At 42.2% G+C, this 20822-nt stretch overlaps 2 protein-coding genes across 2 annotated transcripts in view; both read right to left on the bottom strand.

Annotated features, from left to right (window-relative positions):
• The window catches only part of tiam2a (TIAM Rac1 associated GEF 2a), a 53455-nt gene that overhangs the window by 25636 nt on the left and 6997 nt on the right, over nt 1-20822 (bottom strand). Inside the window, exons 2-9 of the mRNA XM_077621168.1 lie at nt 10788-10874; nt 9077-10256; nt 6302-6746; nt 6040-6212; nt 5731-5955; nt 3720-3905; nt 3302-3439; nt 1097-1153 (exon numbers count right to left, since the gene is read on the bottom strand). Of these exons, the coding sequence (XP_077477294.1) occupies nt 1097-1153; nt 3302-3439; nt 3720-3905; nt 5731-5955; nt 6040-6212; nt 6302-6746; nt 9077-10246 (2394 nt within the window). The 5' untranslated portion in view covers nt 10247-10256; nt 10788-10874. The remainder of the gene's footprint in view (nt 1-1096; nt 1154-3301; nt 3440-3719; nt 3906-5730; nt 5956-6039; nt 6213-6301; nt 6747-9076; nt 10257-10787; nt 10875-20822) is intronic.
• scaf8 (SR-related CTD-associated factor 8) overlaps nt 10197-20822 on the bottom strand; it is a 43558-nt gene continuing 32932 nt past the window's right edge. Inside the window, exons 21-22 of the transcript XR_013305235.1 lie at nt 10788-10874; nt 10197-10256 (exon numbers count right to left, since the gene is read on the bottom strand). The gene's annotated coding sequence lies outside the window, so the exon portion shown is untranslated. The remainder of the gene's footprint in view (nt 10257-10787; nt 10875-20822) is intronic.

Below are 20822 nucleotides of genomic sequence, written 5' to 3'. Positions count from 1 at the left end.
CTTTGCGTAAATCAATTCATCTGTAGTGCTCTGAAATATTTAAATGTCATAAAATTCACCTTTCAGCTTTTTCTTGGTCAATAATCAAAGTAATGATCGTGCATTAATGGGGTCAAATGTCGGGTTCGAATGGAGATATTGGATTAATATTTTTAAAATAAAACGAAAAAAATCCATTTTGTATGAGGTCATCCTTCATACTATGCGTCTAGGAGGGTAATGCGTCAGGGGCAAAGACCCCAAATTATGCCTCCTGCCCACAATTGTTTAAGTACTGAAATTTGAGAAAACCGTCTCGTTGAATGTACAAGTGCTTTCATGATTCAGCACTTCTGAAAAAGATCACATGACTCTGTGGTTTGGACATGAGTGAAATAACTGCCTTGCAAATGAAACCAACTAGTCACATGACAAAGATTTAAAGACGCCAAGAGTTAGTCTTAACTGACTGTGGGTTCCCGGGGCTTTTAAACTTGGCATTTGAGAGCTTTTGTTGCTCCAGAAACTGCTTTCTTCTCACCCAAAAAGACCTTTAGCCCACAAGTGAGAAGGCCACCGCAAACTATTGAGTGCATAAAACAGGCGCACACATTTGACTTAATTTTCCAAGCCTACTAGTGACGAGTCCTCAAGAATAGAAGCGTTCATCTCAAAATATTTCCCTAACAACCCTGGATGAATGAACACAAGCTTCCGCTTTCACCCCCAAATTCACCTATCCATTCCGGGACATGAGGTCAATTCTTGCTCGCCGAGGGTGAAGTAACAAGCACCACGGCAAATGGTTACATAACCATTTTGTGTCACGGCATTGTGGCATGACTGGGAAATAAAGATTTTGTTGCCTCCGCTGATTTAACACTGCACGCCCATTCATGGTCCCAAACTACAGCTGGCCATTGGTCTGCAGCAAATCATTGAGGATGGGCCGCACAAGAATCTTAAATTCAGCCTAAATCGTACGTCTCTAGCTTCAACACTAGGTGGAGCTAGTCATCTATACAGAATTTCTCCATTAGCTGAGGTGTCAAAGTATAAAAAAAAATCAAAGGTTCAAATAACATGGCGGATAAAGCGAGGAAATCCGGTGACTAACTTGTGTGTTCTTGGGAGGCGGAACATGCGCATGACCTCCAGCGTCGCTTTCAAAGATCTGCAATAAAGAGGCATTTATGAGCGTTAAGCGGAGGGGAACGGCTGACTCATGAGCGTTTACCAACCGGTATGCAACTGACCATTGGAGTGCAACGATATTAGGCCCAAACGGCTTCTGTAGTTAATTTAAAACTCCAGTATGCCATGCATTGTGGGTGCAGAGCTTGGGCTAGTGCTCTTGAAGGAGTTCAAATGTGTGGGAGCAAAATTGTTTTGAATAGAAGTTCTGGAGTCAGGTAATTAGACATTTTACTTTTTTCCCCTCAATGCATTTCTTTGGTATCGACAGATTCTCAAAATAAAGTGTGTCGAACTTGGACTCACATGCAAAAATATGTGATCCTATTTAAGTCATTTGATAATGATGCTCATTGTAATCCCCCATAATGCTTCAGCAACTATCCCGCCTCATACAGGAGTATCAATTGGCTGTAAACAGTATCGCTTTCCTGTAAGGAGACTAATTTTAGAATGCAACTCTCCCACAAATCCTTAGATCATTCTGGCCTACTTCCCACAACCCGGTGCAGGCTTGTTACTGTGTACATACAGCACAGCTAAAAAGGGACAATAGGAGTCAAACAATAGGGGAGGAGAAGACGGGTGAGCGTGACTGAGGGATTGTCGAACGTGGGGTTAAACGAGCTTAAGCCAACGCAGATGAGTCAGTGCGGAAGCTGGGACAGAAGCGCCGCAAGGTACCGGTTTTATGTTTACGCTCCGGGGAGAAAAGAGAATTTGATGGAGACGTTTTCACAGCAGAACAAATGGGGAGCGGCGTTACGAAAGAAAGATAGCAGGACTATGGATTAGAGCGAGGGTTGCGTATTGCCTCATATTTGACGATACGATTTGTATCACGATTCGGAGGTCACAATGCGATCTCAATTAATCCCGATACAAGCCTTTAGGACTATAATAGTTTTTTTTGTATATATGTTGGATGAATCAAAATGGATTTATCACATAAAATCGCAAGACATGGCTGCTGACTAGTGGATGGGAATGGAATTGCAGCTACCGTGTTGTTTATTTCTACCCAAACACACGTGTAAAGATCTTTTGGGATGGATTTTAAATCAATACAAGAATGGCGTGATGTAATATCGTGATATATATAGCAAAATCGATTTTTTAAAAAACTATTAATGACGGTTCAATTTGAAAGCCTGAGAAAGTAGTAATGTTTGGCTTCTCGGACAGCCCATCTGTCCAAATCATTCATTAAAAGTGTATTATCTTTTGAATGCAATAGTCATTGGGACCAATGATGTCATCGGAGCAGGCGTTGGATTTCCCACAATCAGAGCAGGAAAAAAAATGGAGAATTACTCTCTTGTTCAAAGCAACAGATGTCCAGAAGCCCACAACCCCCGTACAGCTAATGACATGCCGAAATGGAGAACACAATTTCAGCGTGGCTCTGAGAGAAAGAGGAGCTTATGGACAATAAATAAATAAATAAAAATCCAGAAGCACCATCTAATATTGAGCATCTTTACAGCAACCATCTGCTGGTGTCTTCGGGTCTGAGGGAAGAATCGGGAATGCCATTTACCACATATGGCTATTCATAATTCATGTTTGTGCAGCAGGACCACTTCGGCTTCCTGCACCGCCTAATGCTAACCGGGCCTAATTAGTGTGGCCGGCTGGAACTACTCGAGAAAAATTACAAGGAACACACACACACACAAACGTCATTACTGACAGACAGTCATTAATGATAAAACACTAATATTACGGAGCAGACGATAGGATCAATGCAGAAATGTGACCGAAATCATGAAAATTTTGATTGGCCCATTAGTCAATAAACTGGGATGATAAAATGATATGTTAACAAGTCAAGAGAAAAATAAAGACTACACTTTACAGAAGAGTCTAAAATTAAAAATAAAATGCTTTAGTAGAGGCAAAATCATTCACAAAAACTGGATACTTACTGTTATAGAATATTAGATCTTATTAGGATATCATCCCTATATCGTTTTAGTATAGGTAAAGCTAAAGTTAGTTAATCTTGGTGTCTAAACACAACATCCCCCGATAGAATTCCGCATGAAATGTTTTAGTCTGCTTACTCAATTAATCAAACTAATAGAATAACTAGAATTACTTAAATAGCCGATAGCTGCAACCCTACCTGTGATGCAGAGACCCTTTTATTCTTCTTTGTCAAGGTGTCAAGGCCTTTGAGGGATGAGAAAATGCTTCTTTTGTGCTTTCGGAAAGTCCGTGACAATGAGCGTCTACGTAGCGTAGCTTCATCCCTGGAACAAATCTGAAAAATACAAAAAAATAACTATATAAGGACCATAATAATCTCTCGCAGTGGTTCGCGTCGAGACGATAAAAACTGGGCAGAGGGCCAGATTTGGCCCACAGGGCGTAGTTTGGATGCCCCTGATCTAGCGCAACGAAAAGTCCCTCTACTCCCTCCGCCTTGATTATAGTTCCTGATTTCAGTTTGGCATGCGGTTAATTCAAATCAAAGAAGGGTGAAAAGGATGTCGACATCAGTTATTCACTACGCCACCTGCTGGCGCCCTTTGCTTTCTTACCAGTGCATGAAAAGATGAAACAGAGAAGATCCCGAGACGGCCCAAGGTGGTTTTGGTAGGGCGGCTGGCTATTGCTAGCAGGCTCTTTGGGTTGGGTAACTCTCCACCCTGAAGGCTGGCCAGGTAACAGCGCATCCTGAAAAGATCCAAATTGAACCGCTCCAGGTTTTGCTCCCACTGCTGGATCTAAAAGGGTGAAAACGGGTACATTTTAAGGGCGTCTTCAAATCTGATCATCCGGAAAATACAGTGCATGTTTTAATTTGTGCTGAAACCGTGGCTTCCATTCTTATGTGCAGCAGAAGGGGAAAAGGCAATGAGTAAAAGTGGATATTCAGGGTGGGGGGGGGGGTTTCAGGAAAGTGCTTCCATCAAGCTACAATTGCTTGCAGATGTTGGGGAAGGCTACGGGCGTAAATTGGAGGGTTGATGTCGAACAGAGCAGTGTGAACGTGTGCAATAAACACGATTTCATTGTCTTGAGGACATTGTCTTGAGGAACGGTGATCCTGCCCAGACCGGCTTTTAACCCCCAATATTTACAATCGTCTCCCCATTCCTCTTCGGCTCACCTAATGGCTTCGAAGTACTCGTTTTGTGGGCCTGAGACTTGTTTTTAACGAGAACACTTTGGCAAAACAACCCTCTACGGCAACTGACTTTTAATAGATTTCACCCGCGCTGTGAGTTCATTTACAATAATGGCTCTCTTGGCATTGTTCCAGTAAGAGTGTATTCACTCTCGTGGACTTTTGGATGAAGAAAGTAGAAGGGTAGAGCTGCTTTATGAGCTTGGGACTTTCCAAACACAACCTCTGAAAGAATCATCAGAATATGAGTCCTGAGTTACAATAAAAACATTGAATTAATCCCCAATTAGCATTTTTAAGGCTTGACTACTGTGCATTCATTTGGGTTTTGAGGATTCAAAGTAAATAAGCAGATTTGGGTCTAAAATAGGTCAATTTAAAGCACACTTACAAAAAAAAAATACAACTTCAGCAGAATAAAGTGTGGTGAGTTTTGAAAAATATCATTCAAGCAAGCAAGATGGCCTTCTTTAAAAGATCCACTTTGCATAAAAGCCATCGTCCAACAAAACTCTCCAACGCAATGCGATCAGAAGAGCCAAAAGCAGACCGGCAGTCTGCTGGCACGGGTGTCTATAAACATTGTCAGATGATGTGGAAGGGCACATCAAAGTCGTGCGCCGTTAGTTCTGGACAACCCAAACAGAAGCTTCAATCTCTCATCAGCCTCTGGGCACCGACATCAAAAGTCACGGGTAGCATACACCTCTGACCCTATCATTGACTCCCAAACCGCGTCTGAATCTGAACCTACTGCGAGATGGCACACGGGCTAATTGGGAACATATGAGCGCGGCATCACAATGCACTTAGCTCTCCACCTAACATGGATGTTCTCAAATGCAGAGTTGAATTTGAGGGATTTTCCTTTTAAAAGTACAGTTAAAAAAGTACACAACAACAGATGGCATGGCACAAATTCAAGTATATTTATGTATATGATCTGGAAATCAGGTGACTCGGATTCGACTCCCATGCAAAAATAAACAATCGGAACATCCCTCGATCTTAGCCTTCATAACACGGAGCACATTGTAAAGCCTCCAACATAAGTCTGTCCTACCAATCCTCCCCCTAGCTTCAAGTAGTAATAAGGGAATAATAATGGCGAAGGGCTTATTACTAGGAAACATCTGGAATCCTAATCCAATACCTGGCGAGAAAGATGTTCCCCAGGGTCCCTTTTAAAGCATCGGGGGATTTAAGCATTTAGGACATTTAAAATAAGATTCTAGTTGAAGCCATAAAAAAACAGTGTTCTAAAAAAAGCACAGCAAAAAAGCCACATAGGTATTCTCAGAGTGTAAAATTAATCTTAGCTTCCATGAAATGCACCCCAAGGAGAAGCTCTAAAATTCTTCCAGTAAGATTTCTGCCTACTGCTACCGCAATACCAGTTCCATCTTTGAGAATCAGCTCACCTGGTTTTCAATGGCCTTGCGGTTTTTGGGATCACTGACAACAGTCAGCTGGAGCTCGGCCATTTTCTTCATTTTCCCGTCCATGTCAATCTTCTGCAACAGGCCGCGGACCTGGCTCCGCAGCAGACGTACCGTATCTTCCTTTCCCTGGCGCTTGGCCAGCAGCGAGGCGCTGGCCGAGTGGATGGCGGTCACCCAGTTCTCTAGGTCGGTCTGGTTGCTGGCCTGCAGGAGAGACAACAATAAGTTCCTTTTGTGGGCGACTCGCCAGGGTGCAATCTAGCCATGACTATATTTCAAGATATTCACCTGAAAGAGATAGATATCTCCATATGAATTGCTGAGGCAGAAGACATTCTCCTTTTTGGGATGCTCGGGCACAGCTTGGACGATGCTGTCCTCGGCGAGTAGAGAGTAGCGAGGTGACAGCTCTTGCTCAGGCGACCCTTTATTGTACGTTTCAAAGAATAGTAACGTACATCCTAAGAGGATAAAATTCAAAAAGATGATGAATAAAGTCATCCCGTGTGTGACCAAATTTCCATTTGAAATAAGCAAAAGAAGAGCCAACCTTTCAAGGTGACCCAGTACTGTTTCCACTTGCGCCGTGTCACCAGCTCCAGTTTCCGGTCCTTCTGTAGCGTCACTAAAGGTTTGAAAGAAAGCCAACCTGCCCGTCTGACCACCCCTCGCTCTTTTTCAAACAGCAGGTCCAGTTGCTCCAGCGAGCCTTCTCCTGATTCGCTGCTGCTCTCCCCCTCGTCGTCCCCCGTAGAAGTGTCTCTTTTCTCGTTTCCTCCGTGCCCGCCACCCATCTCCAGCTCCATCATAAAGTTCTCGTAAATATTCTGCCGCAGGCCGTCATTGGTTGATTGGTGAATAGCCCCTGAGGATTGAGTCCGTGGCGCACCTGGGAACCACAGCAGACTTGACGTCTGAGATGGAGAGTTGGTGTCTGTGGTCAGGCCGTCAACGCCGCTGTCAGAGACATCGCTCGGATCCTTGTACCTGGTCTCCTGATAGGACAAATAGTAAAATAAAGCAGCGTATAAGTCAGCAATCACTACAATGCAAATAAAAGCTTGAAGTTTTATAATTGGTTTAAATTGTTGCACTTTGAAGGGAACCAGTTACTTACTTAAATTGTATTAGACCTTTTTAAAATAACCTGGTTTGTTTTTATTTTTATTTTTTTAAAGCACACAACTAGCTTAAAAATCGTAAAATTACCAATTTACAGTTATTCTAATCAAAGCTTTATCAACAGGAATCAATACATTTTTAAAAAGTTGAATTTCTGATTTTTCTAACAATTGCCAAAGTTTAATTCTGTGGACCTAAACAGGAAAAAGACATATGCCCAACACCCCCAAAAATCAATTTCTTACATCCCAATATATCGCAAACATCCCCCTCCCAAAAAAAGAGAAAACAATCGTAATGCCAGTTTGTTCCAATATCGTTCCGCCCTTTTTGCCTCGAGCATCCTCAATCATTCCGTGAGTATGTCAGGCTTTGTGAGTCTGAATTGGAACTTGAACTGTGTACTTCTCATTAGCCGGGAGGCACTGCAAAGTTGAAGAGGAAATTTTCAGAGCATCTAGTCAAATCTCTCAAACCTACTTCAAAGTCTGCGTTACAGGGGCTTGATCTTTCAGGAGGTGGTGAAAGCGGGGCAAATTTCTCGCAATAGCACCTGGGGAGGTTGAAAGCCTCCAGGCTCAGACAATTTCACATCATTTATGGCCTGGAGTGGCTTCATTCTTCCCCAAATGAAAACTTGATGGAAACGCACTCTCCAAAAATGATGAAGCCAAGCCTACCTGTACTTGAATTGATTGTTTCATCGAATTTGGACTGATACAATATGTGCAGCTCTCAACGTAAATAGTCAAGCACTGTACTCCGCTTATTTTCCTTTTTTTTGGATTGAAACAGGTTCCACTTAAACCTCCTCCCCATCTTTACGCCAAAAAGGCCAGCAAGCAGATTTATTGGCAGGAAAAGTACTTTTCACCTATTCTTTACAACATTGAGCAGCCAAAAGTCAGTTCCAAACACATGTTCCTCATTTAAAGCAGGTTCTTTAGTGACCATGTGACCTTTAAACTGGAAAACTGGAGAAGAACCAAATGCTTTAGATTCACGGAGCTGTGGACTATGAATTTCTAACTATCTCAGCTCTTGTCTAAGACCCGCAATCAAATCTAAGCTAAAAGTAAATGGGATTTCCAGAGGCAAGATAATAACTTGATGGGGGTGGAAAAAAATTCTATAAATCAGTGTATGATATATAACTTCCATTACGAGTTATTAAACTCGGCAGGCACGAATAATAGAGTGAAAGTTGCTCAGAAATAAGAAGCCAAATATATGTATTAGAATACCTTTTAACATAGCAGCCAATTTATTGTAATAGCTTGTGTTAAAATTGAGTAAAATCTCTGGGTTTGGCTGAAAATCTGTAAATTTAGTTAATTGAAAAGTTAAGCAAAAGCCATAATAAAATATACAGAGAAAACAAACATTACTTGCAAATCTAAATTATAGCAAAAAGGTGATCTTGTTAAAATGGCGTTTTATTTAGTTTTCTGAGAGACTTCCCTGATTGAACATCAATTCCCATTAGCAGACTTGATATAAAAGCGATTAAAAAAAGCCCAAAGATTCTGTAAGCGGAACAACCGCAAATGATTCATTAACATTAGAAGGATGAGGTTAAATCGGATTAAATTTCAATCCAATAGAGCCTATCAAAGGCTTACAGCTATTCTCTTGGTAGTTTTCTAAAAAGCCGTTAGAGTTTTACAAATGTAGGCCAAAACAGAACCAACTGGTCTCCAAGTCAGTCAAATGGAATGTTTAGCGTGGATACAACTTGGTTTTTGAAGAATAATATGACAAGGTTCCTAAAAACTTTCATGAGCAGAGCAACTGACTTTGTAGTAAATGCCAAAACCTTCTCTCACTCGAACAAGGAATGGAACAAGTATCGATTTACAGCAGCCATAAAACAAGCTCCATTTGCTTCCAATGGACATTTACAGCTAAAACTTTTGACCCAGATGAGTGTAACAGTAACTAACGGCATAAATAATGGTTGATTATTCAACGATCAAAACGAGTGTTTGTTATAGCCTAAAATACAAAACGAAATACAATTAAACAGTAGTCTCTTTCTTCCCAAGTCCATCATGTGCTCAGTTTTTACCAGATCTTGTACAGAGACGCTAATGCCAGAGAGAAAATATAAACTAAGCTATTAGTAGAGACCTCTTCATTTAATAAACGATTAGGCTATGCAGAACACAGTGAACGAAAAAAAGTGCGGGTTAAAGATTCTTACCTGAGTCTTCCTCTTTTTACGGCTGAGGCTGCCAGTCCAGTCACTGAAACGTCGGATGTGTTTTTTTAAGGAAGCCTTCTTGTTGAAGCCAAACTCGGATCCAGATCGCTCGCGATGCTGTTCCTGGTTTGGGTATCGATCCAGGCCCTCGTACGCGGCGTGAGCTTTGGATCTCCGACAAGGCAAGGTGTACGATGAAAACTGGGGGGCCTCCAGGGATTCTTCTTCCAAGGGAACATCTGAAACCGAAGCAAGGGAGGCTCCATGTAGCTGTTGGTCGATCGGAGCTGCCTCCGAATGGGAGGACATGTCTTTGGCTATGGGGAAGGTGACAGCCATTGTGGGGTCTTTATAAAAGATGGGCAAAGGAGAAGAGTGCTCGGTGAAAGAGTCATACTGGTGTAGAGGAGAATGTACTTGCGTCCTGATAGAAGAGCAAGATTGGTCCTGATCGCAAAGTTCAGCGCTGACCCCCCAAGGAGAATCATACCAGGAACCATCGGAGCTCAGAGAACTCCCTTTACTGGTTCTGGCGGTGGAGGAGGTAGAAGCTGGCGGAGGACCGCCGTGCACGCCGTCGGGTTCGCTGCCGCCGGAACCGGGCAGACTCGAGGTAGAGGGAGAGTCCAGATTAGACGAGAATTTGAGGAGCTGTACGGGACCGGAGACTTCGTCCAGGAGGAAATCGCCACCGGAGTTGTTGGTGAATTCTACTCTCAGGCTGCCGTCCTTCTTGATGACCACTCTCGGGCTACTCTGTTTCTCTAAGACCTCCTGTTTGTCTCTCGGACCATTTAATGTACGGCTATGGACCTCCGCTCCGTACGGATTATCTTCGTAGTCGTCCGACACGTGGCGCTTGCGTATTCCGCATCCGGTCGAGCGATGCCAGCGGTGTTCGTTGGGGCCGCACCTGGCGCCCCTCGAGACGCAGTCGTTGTGGCGGGCAGAGTAGGGCTGTCGGGTCTTCGGGGGGGAGAGGCAACCTCGGCTGACGCATTTGGCTTTATAGCCGCAGCTCACGGGGGCGCTTTTCCACCACTCGTGAGGCGACAGCGGGTCGTCCGCGGCCGGGCCGAGCTTTAGCGAGTACGGCTTCTGTGTTCCAGAGAAACCAAAGCCGGGGGCTTTAAGGCCCTGGATGCTGTATTGGCTCTCAGAGTTTCCCATTTATGCCCCCCTGGAATACAAATCAACACCCAGTTATACTGAGATTATGTAATTGTAAAAAATAACATGACCTATTGCCAGCTCATCTCCACACAATTAAAAATAGAATAAGTACATAGCTGCAGACTTGCAAATCAGTTAAATCTAAACAACAGGATATTTAAGACAAATAGAAAGTATTTCATCCGTTTGCTTCATCTTTTCTTGTTCATTTTATGAATGCGTGCAGGAGTCCAAGAAAATTAAAGACATCAGGACTCCTCCACAAAATGACATATACAAGATTTGCATTTACTGTGAGCAAATAGTCTGGTCTGCTTGTTGAAAGTAATAAAGACATTTTTTTAACCAATGTCAATCAAAGGCAGAACGAAGTTGCCTTTATGTTGTTGCATTAGATCAGTAAAGGCTTATTGGATGGTGTTTCAAAGCAAAGCTGTGTGTTGGTAAGCGATGCTTATGTGCTTTCAAATTGGTATTAATAAAAGGGACTGGAGTTCAGAACCATGTTTTACACACAGTATGAAGCCCTTGAACTCACCTCAGTGCCTCAAGTTTGTCCGCCTTGGTGTGAGATTTCTACACCTCATGTCTCAGTGTAAATGCTTTGATTTGTAGACTCGCGCATCTGAAACAGACAACACAAATTTGTCATTGGGAGGTAAAAACATCAAGTGTGAATAGAAACACATAAAAAGCACTAACTACTCAATTAAAAAAAAAAACTGAATATGGTAAAAAAATATATACAGTACTGGATTGTGCTTGGAAATAAAATACATTGAATTAGGGAGGAGGGAATTATCTTTTTTAACCCATTTTTTTTCTTCAAATATTTCATTTTTGAGGCTTCATGAGTGATACCGTAATACGTATGCTTGTAAAAGAACTGGTCTTAATACCATGTGCACATGGCTGCCTATCAAAGATTAGTCCTGATTGTGTTAGATGGCAAGTCAGCTGTCAATAACAATGTTTATTCTTTTGCTTCGGACACTTTTCTTGCAAAGTTTATTCAGGCAGAGGAGAGCAAAGTGAAAGAAGGCGTTCCAACACAGAAACAGACACACACACGTTCACCTTCTGCTGTGACTTCAACTAGGCTATTGTGCGATTTTTTCGCCATATAGGACAAGCCAGGCTTTTAGCTGAACCCTCCCTCCTTCCTTCTCTTCCCTTGGCTCTCCTCAATGGATTTCCTGCAGACCATCTGCTCAGAGGCCAAAGACCCCGACGCTCCGCGACACACCCCGTGACCTGGCATTCTTCTCCCGCTGTCCTTGAATCGCTTCGACGTAAGCTTCGTGTTTAGTCTGGCACTTTGTGTTGGGTCTGAAGTTGGGGGTCTGAAGCGGGCAAAAGCTCCACATGCTACAGACGGTTGGTTTAGGAGGCGAATTCTTCAAAAAGTAACGTTCAAATCCGACTATTGTTATTGCAGCTCGGCAAGCAAGGCAATTTTTTGGCTCTAAAAGCAGAAGTCAGCGATATAATTATGCAATTTTCACAAAAGAGCATTGTGGCAACGCCTTGGAAAAAAAAAAACATTCCTCCAAGAAAGATGATGAAGGCAAAAAATATATAATTTTGCACAACTCATTTGTTCACAACACAAATGACAGCTAGAATGGCTTACGTACTCAGTTTTTAAACAATGACTTCTTCGGGCCTCGGCATGTGCTTTTTGAGTTTGAAACAATGAGGTCATCTGTTATTAATAGTGAGTGTTTACATAGTCCCAGAGCTTTCTTCCTGTCCAATCGCAGTCACGGGGTCCGCCTCTCACGTAAGCCCCAAGAAAGGCGAGCGTCCTTTTATAGCTGTCAGACGCAGCTTAAAATCCAACTTGTGCAAAACCGCATTTGTTCTTTTTGTAAGAAAACAACAGGATACAAATATGACACAAGTAAACAACACGGGTCGTCCTGTGCTTGTTTTTTTGTCATTTGAACCTCACCATTGGGAAAACTGCCAATGTATGAATCATAGTTGAAAAGTCCAGTCATTTGAAAAATTTAAACGTTGAAAGCATTGCACAACAAGACCGTCCCTTGCAAATAGGCCTGACCAATATCTCTTTTGAACTGTGACGTCGACAATCATTTAGAATGAGCACTTTAGTCTCTCTCGGTTTCTGCTGACAACAACTTGATATAACTGACTGGGGGAAGGGGGTCGTTAAGTGATCCATAGATCTTGGACACTTCAAAAGGTATGCGCAAATTCGGCGCCCTTTGGTGGTCCCAACCCAAACAGGCTGAGCAGCATTACAAAAAAAACTGTTGTGAAAAGCTATTGACTATCTGTGCTTACAAGAAAACTCTTTGAAGCCATGCATCAAATCTACATACAAAAAACAAGTTTCATACATAAACTAAATCACACATTGGAAGGAACCCTTATCGTAATTCACATTCCTTACTTTTGTTGGAAAATTGATGTACACGTGGAAACACCGTAGCATATTAACAAGTGGTTCTCCCCAGGCACCGCTAAATACAGGACAAACAAAAGATAAAAACCTATCGGACAGCCTACCTCTGCTGTGGCGCCCTTTAATCTCAAAGCACGACAAAATCTCACTGTTGTTCTTCCACCTGAGAGTGGTGTCCCCACAAAGGCTTGCCTTTAGGCAATAGACACGCTGCATCTGACTGACATACGACCACACACGCACACTAGAAGACACGTGGAAACTCCCTCCCTTCTCCAAGGCGGCGGCGAATCACGGTCTTTCTAGCGTAACCCTGGGTTACGAGCGCAGACGAGGCAAGCGGGAGAAAACTTCTCAACAGAAGCAACTTTCTTCGAAAAAGAAGGAAGAAACGTTTTATAGCTTCCATCAATTAAGAGTCTCCACTCCAGCCAGTAGTTTTTCCCTATTCGGTATATAAGCCCTTTTTTTCCGTTGGCTCTGAATTGGAGGCGGATGCATGACTTGCTGCAGCCAAGGCAATTTTCCATAGCCGTCTGAAAGACTGGGCGAGACAAGGAGGCGTGGAGTGGCTGGAGCGCTGCTTTACAGGCGGCGGGGAGGGGTAACATGACTGGAGCCCTTGTGTGATCCGGAAAAAGCACAACGGTCCCAGTCGGAAGACGAGGCGGAGCGCTGAGTCTGTGTGTGGTTAGTCTGTGTCAGGTAACAGTCGAGTCGACAACCCAGCAAAACTATTTTCTAGGGACAAATGTAGCGCTTGTCCAAGTAAAGGACTAAACATTCCCTGCTGGTGGAATTTGGGAGATGCTTTTGAAATGTTGTGACTAAGCCCTACCCAAGTGGAGACACATTTGAGACCGCCAGTGGTTTCAAACTCTATGCGGGCCTCCGTTTGTCTCTGGTTCGCATAACTGTGGTCACATAATTGAGTTGGGCCCATTTAAAAAGCGACACAGAGAAGCAAAGGACGCCGGCAGGGGGTGATTAACATTGGGTGTTCTTTACCGAAAGCTTGAATGTTGACTAGGGGGAGCTAAAAACAGAAAGGTCACGGGGTGCTGGAGCCTATCCCAGCCAACCGTGGACAGTAGATAAAGGGACAGGCTGAACTGGTTGCCAGCCAATTGCAGAGCACAAGGAGACAAACAACCGTTCCCAACTACAATTTAAAGAGTTCAACCAGCCTAGCATGTATGTTTTTTTTATGTGGGAGGAATTGACGATACTTTATTGCTGTTTGGATTGTAAAGATAACTCAACTGTATGAAGTACTCTCATACTGAATGGTTTGCTACAGCATTAAAGGATAGGAAATACTCATTTATTCATCTTGCATAGAGGTCGGAAATTGGTGGTTAACACCTGCACAGGTAAACCGACCAAGTAGACTCCAAACAGTGTGTCACCGTGAAATATTATAGTGTTTTTGTTATCACCTTTTCAAAGTCAGAGCCAAGCTACTCTTTAGGAGCAGCTGTCCAATAAGCATCCGTCAGCCTGCTGTCTGACATGATAACTTCAGGCCCAGCACGACTCATTAGAGCTAAACAACATTGTTGGCAATACAATAGATGATGCGGAGGAGTCTGGGTTCCTCTCAAAGCCCTTTGTCTGCGCAAAGGTTAGGGAACAACGCACTTGAGGGTGAGGGTAGGACGCATAAAAAGAGGGAAGGTGAAGAGTGCCAATCTGATGCATATTCATAGACAGCAGGTGCTGAAGACATATGTTAAAACATTGATTCAATTGTAAACTTGCATGAGGACAAACCACATTGAAAATACATGAGATCAATTCCAAACAGAAATAAATTGGCTTACTATTATATAGACTTATGTGAATAAGAAATTTTGATTTTCGCAGCAACTAAGAAAAAAAATTGTCATTTCAGAGGATTGGAATTGGGTTAAAAAAAAGATCAGGTTTTTATAATGTATTTGATTAAATTGTTAAAGTATTGACTCATTAGCTGCCTTTGATGGCGACAGATGTCCAATCCATTTGGACTGAGAGGAGCAAATGACAGAAAATACTGTTCAGTAGCCTGAAAAGCTACCCAAAAAAATCCCAAATCTTAAATTCATTTAAATGCAGCAAATCACTCCAAAGCTACTTGTATTCTGATGGATTAGCATTAAACTGTTAGAACACATGAACTTCCATGTAGATGTTAAATGATGTCACATTTAGCCAGCGATTACTTTCAATAATCCGTATTTAATGAAAACAAAATCCTGCTGAGGAGGATGATGCTCGTGGGATACTGCCTGACAAATGGCGAGCTTGGGGTTACAAATATGGGAATTCTTTGAGCACACTAATACTTCACATCTCCCCCACGAGACAACATGGCTTTGAGCTATTTATGATTTGCCAAGTGGGACGCCAATTCTGAAAAGACACATGAGAATGGGCGCCATAAATGAGCCTCATTGGTCATGTCAGCAAAAATGAGTTCTCCGTTACACCCCCTAAACATACATTTAAATCCATGTAGTCTCCAGATGCCTCGTTGAAGGACGACTTTCAGTGGGAATGTGCGGCTGACAACTGACGGAATTCACTTAAAGACCAGCTTGGTTTGAATGAGGATCAGAGGTCAAGTATTTTGGTGGTTAGGTTAAACCACTTAACTTTTTTTTAACAATTCAGATTCTTGGTACTGTATAATAATAGCCATGCATGTCTCAGAATAAAAAAATGCAGAAAGTATTTTGTGAATCAGTTATCCATTCCGATAGAGTGGTATAAAAGCTTTTGCGCATCCCTAATAATTACCATTATGTATTCATTTTTCTGCCTATAACTGTCGGGCAGTAAGCAAGGGACACCTTGGATTGGTTGCCAGCAAATCGCAGAGCACAAGGAAACGAACAACCAATCACTCATAGCAAAGGACAATTTAAAGTAATAAATGAGCTTAAAATGCATCTTGCGTTGCATAGAATGCAATCTTTTGAGTCTGTATCCGTTTTTGCTACCGCAACCAAAATGGCGCCGTTCAAGTGGCAGCCGGTGGCGGTAGCTCCGTCCACTCTTGCTCGTTTTGTGTTTTTGCTGCTTTTCTGTCTTTATGATTTGATTTGGTGATTCTTAATGATCCCATTTACTTTGATTTTCTTTATACTTTGTGCTTTTGCTTTGTCGTTCTGCGGCCTTTGCGACTGTATTGGCATTTTTTTGCTCAAGCGACCTGTATGTAATCGAGAGGTAAGCGACCTGTATCCACAACAGCGGAATGACAAATTACAAGTCCGTAACTTACACTTATTTAGGTCTTTTGCCGATTAAACGTAGCTTATGGAGAAGCACCATCAATTTCGTCACACGCAGTTTCTGCGTGTGATGACAAGTAGGCTTTTTTGTGTTGTGGTAATGACGACATGGCCTATGTCCGATTATTATTATTATTATTATTATTATTGTCTAACTTATAACTATGCCTTTTCTTGCTACTGTCACAATGAAATTTCCCGAATACGGGATGAATAAAAGTTATCCAATATCTTTAAGATGTGGGAGGAAAGCAGGGACTCAGAAAAAATACCACGCAGTGGTGGGGGGACATGTAACCTCCACACAGGAAGGTCGGAACCCACCAGGGACTGAACGCTCGATCTGAGAACTGCGAGGCGGACGTGCTAATCAACAGATGCATCCATCTTAAAAGGAGCAGCATATCACAGCCCAGTGGTTTCATGTTATTGCCACATTGTCCACTCCAAAGTGAAATCAAAGCAAGCGCATGTGGCTGCTTTGAAGAAGATAGCTACAAAATCCGAGGAATGTAGGTGGCGACAAAGCAATTCAGTGAGTGACAGGTCATGCATATGAAACATGTGGAAGCACAGGGTCAGATTAGAAAAGAAAAGACGCAAACATGACCTTTGCATGTCTTCTCACTGATAAAGCAACAGAAAAATGCTTAAGACCGAGTGGCGAGCCAAAAATAAGACGTTCAACCTTGACAAAATATTATAATTGGCATGACCAGCCAATACGCTAATAAAACTATTCCATCCTCTTAAACATTGTGACTTCATTCCTTTCACATTAAAGTGTGTGTACACTGGAATGGGCGGAGGCATCGCTGGGCGAGTATCATCTATCAGGTCTGTAGAGTGATTAATAACGTTCACTTACTCATGAGCAAAGTCGCCGTAAAATGGCGGGGTGAGACTCACTCGGGGCTCCCTAAGGACAAGCCATCAAAGATCATTGACCGAGGCAGCACAATGAAATTCAGATGCTGGGGGTCCAAACGCTTTCGCCACAGGTTTCAAAGCCGTAATTGAGTCACGGGCATTTGAGAGCAGGAGAGGCGCCTGCATAAAACAGAATCGATTTTCTCAAAGACTCAAAATGCATTGAGGCATCAAGAATATCATTCGACAAAGAAAGATAAAGTTTGGTGCAGTTTTATCTGCTCCAATGCTGCGTTTAACAATTATCTACTCAAATGGATCGAAATGTAAAACCGTCAATAATCAAGGTTGTTAATTTTTAGAGGGGTCATTTTGTTAACCCCCCCGTGTCAATCTTAACCCAAGGGATAATCAGACACGGTGCCATCTGGTTCCAATGGGATGGGTCGTATATTCTGGACAAGTAAGACAATGGAAAAAGTCAACATTGAAATGAACTGCCAAATGGAAACATGGCTATCCACCGGTTTTCAATAAAAAGCATTAGAAAATAGAGATAAAAGGGGCGTGAAGGAATTCACGGACGCAAACACAATCAATCATTTAAAGGGTCCCAGTGTGGACGTAAAAGGTAAAATCTGTGGCTTTTCCAAACAAAACGACACGTGGCTATTGCATTCTGCAGTTTCTAGGCTAGTAGACCAGACCCTGTGTTGCTTTGCAGTTTTCACCAAGACACTTTCACACAATATGCAAGAGAATCCATCTTTAATCCAGATGCTTAGAGCATATTCGAGATCCTGTGTGTGGGTTTCCTTAACCATCATATGTGTTGAGAACATGCATTAATCTCTTGCTGCATTCATAAATCATGAGGCTAGCAGCAGTTGACCTTTGTGAGCAGCGCCTATGTAGTGAACGAGGATTGGGTATTGAAAAAAAAAAACCTGAAGGAAGATCTAAATGTCTGACTAGGGCCAATAATGTCAAACGACCTGGTAAAAACCAAGGAATAAAAATTAGAAGCTGAGTAACATCAGCAAAGGCAACTGGTAAGTCAGAGCTCAGCACTTTTATCAGTCACACGTGCCAAAGTCTTAGGCAGAGCGAATGCCAAGATGATGTTGTGAGACGATTACGGGTGGTTAAACAGTGGGCCTGCCGGCTTGCTTTACTCATCATTTTCAAGGTCACAAAAGTAATGAGGCTGCTGCTCATTGGCTTTTAGGGGCCATTACCACAAGAACAGGTCTAAATAAGTGTGGACTATCTGTCAAGGGGCTGCATTGACCTCAATGAAGCTGTTTGAGGCCAATGTTAACAGATAAAGGCGTTTTATCAAATCAAAAACCCTGGCCAGATGGCATAATAAATCATGGGAAGCAATCTACATGTTTAAGAAAATGGGTGGGATCGATTCTCACTCAGTAGCCGTTCTCCGAATGTTGATTTTTTTGACTTACGATCCGATCCGAGTGTTTGGAAGACATCACAATCTCGGTATATTGTCATAGCCCTACTAAAAGGAAAGAAACCATGAAGGGAGTGTTAATCAAAAGGTAGCTAAAAGCCCAAAGCAATATATTTTATGAAATCATCCTTTCTCTGACTTTAATGCACCTTCAAGATGGGTCCGACATAAAATAAATGTTACAATTTATCAAGCGCGTCAATAGGTTTTCAATTCAGATAAGGCCGAAATGTGAGCAGGCTGGCATCCCAGAATAGATAAAATTGGCAAGACAACCGATTACAAAACACACACTAACTTTATTCTACTTTGGGCCACCCCTGACATACTTGTGAGTCAACATGTTGCCAGATATCTCAATTTCCTCAATTTCGATTTTCATTTGCTTCATGTGGATTGCATTGGAGCTTACCTGATGAAAAACAATATTAATATTTCATTTAGAAATGGAAGGCCACTTGAGAAATGTCTTTTAATGCCTACAATAACACACATGATTTTCCAACGGCTGATTAATCTTTCTCGCCGACGAGAGGATGCAGATTTGAGTTTCAACATTTGAAATCTCTGTCTAAAAGTGGTCAAAGTGGCTTGAGTTCAGATTAGGTTTCACTGCGGGAATTATCTCAAGAAATTAGCCGGGAGCCGCTCGGACCTCTAATCCTGAGCAGGTGTTCCACAAAGCTGCGTTGTGTTTAACCAACAACATTCAAATAAAAGCACAATGACTGAGGTTTTTTCACCAGATCCAGTTTTTCCACTCGAGGTATGAAAGACACCTCTTTTACGAACTTTTAGAGTCCTTATCCGATACCGAGAAAATGTATGATCGGATCTGCCCCATCTCGACTCACTTTAAGGTTTTGGGTCGTGATCCACAGTAATCATGCTTAAAAGGAACAACAACATAAACGGGCTCTAAATCGACAGCTTTTAGTGAAACTAAGAAGATTTGGACCATCCCTAATAATTCCTAATCAGTGAGATGCATTCCAGGAACGATTGAATTAGCTGTCGGGGGGGTGGGTCAGAGCTGTTGGTGGGATTTGACAGGCAGATGTGCTACCAACAGGGATCATGAGAGGTCAAGCTGTTCCATTATGAGAAGACAAGGGGGCTATTATTCTCTGCCCTCCCTCCTAAAAAGGGGTGGGCCTAAAAAAGACTAGAGATGATATTTAACCCTTGAGGCCGATGGCTGATTACAAGCTATCCTCTGTTGTTATTATGCTGGTGGTCAGGCAAGACAAGCAGAAATATTCAAGGATTTAAGAAAAAGTTAGAGACTGAAGTAAGATGGATAGTTATTGGACTCAAAAATGATCTAAAGTGAACGGTCCCGTGAGGTGAGGAGATGTAAGCGATATCACACAGCATGGAACGAAAGAAATGCGATGGTGGCAGAAAGCAGCAATCGTAAACTGTATGAAGCCGCTTCAGATGATTGTGACCCAGCCCTGCTTTAAAAAAAATACTTTTTAAACCTCTTATTATTCATGATGTGTATATATTTTGGCTTGGGCCACCAGTGGAAGGCCAAAGCATTTTGCATGGGGAGCCAAAAGCAACATGCTCAATTGAAAAAAGATCAGAAAAGCCAAGGATTCCTGGGATGGATAAATTATTTACTAGTTTCATTGACTTTTGTTTTTTTAAAGAAAGATTTCAAATGTATATACAGTGAATAAAGACGAAAACATTAACATGATAAAGATCTGATGATGTGAACGGAAATCAAGCTCAATCCCATTTTCAAAAGAAAAGAATCGGGTAAAAACAATAAATAGATAAACATATATTAAAAGCAACATGGAAGTACTGCAGGTTGCTGTGGAAGCGTCTCTGTATAAACGAGCCCAGAGAAAAGTCAATCCATTTTAGGCGATGAAAAGCAAGGCCATTAATAAAACGTGACTGCAAAAGTACAGCTTTCAGTCCGGCGCTTGAACCACAACAACAACGGTCTTAGGTGAGAGGAAAACCCAAATCCTGGCACGTCTCTACATTGTTATTACTTGAAAACTATGCACACGAGCGTGGACGTGTGCACAGTGTTATTAGGACCCAGGAACGCAACCACAAGCTTCCAACTGGAGTTGAGGAGCAGTCAACAGGGCACCATTTAGGTGGAAACCTCAAAATAGTGTTCAAACTGAGAAGTGCAACAGAATGTAAGTTGAAGTAAAGCTTCTTTTCAGGACCAAATTCAATCATGTTTTCATAATTTGCAGCTGTCCAATAATAACTGGGCTACAATTGGCCCTCGGGCCTTAGTTTAGACGCTAAGACAATGGTGTCAGACACGGGTTGGTTCGCGGGCCGCGTAAAGGTCAACTCGATTTCATGTGGGCCGGACCATTTTAGATATAATATTTAGATTTTTTTTATATAAATGGATTAAAAGAACTGGATTAAAAACCCTGAATATTCAGTTTTTTGTAGATCTAAAACAATGTTTATTTTAGCTTTTTATATATTTTTAGATTTTACAAAATGATTTTTGAACTTAAAAACACAGAAAAA

This window comes from Stigmatopora argus, chromosome 15 (assembly GCF_051989625.1).
Source record: "Stigmatopora argus isolate UIUO_Sarg chromosome 15, RoL_Sarg_1.0, whole genome shotgun sequence".
NCBI lineage: Eukaryota > Metazoa > Chordata > Actinopteri > Syngnathiformes > Syngnathidae > Stigmatopora > Stigmatopora argus.
Note: the sequence above shows the minus strand (reverse complement) of the source record. Positions and strands in the feature narration are given on the sequence as shown.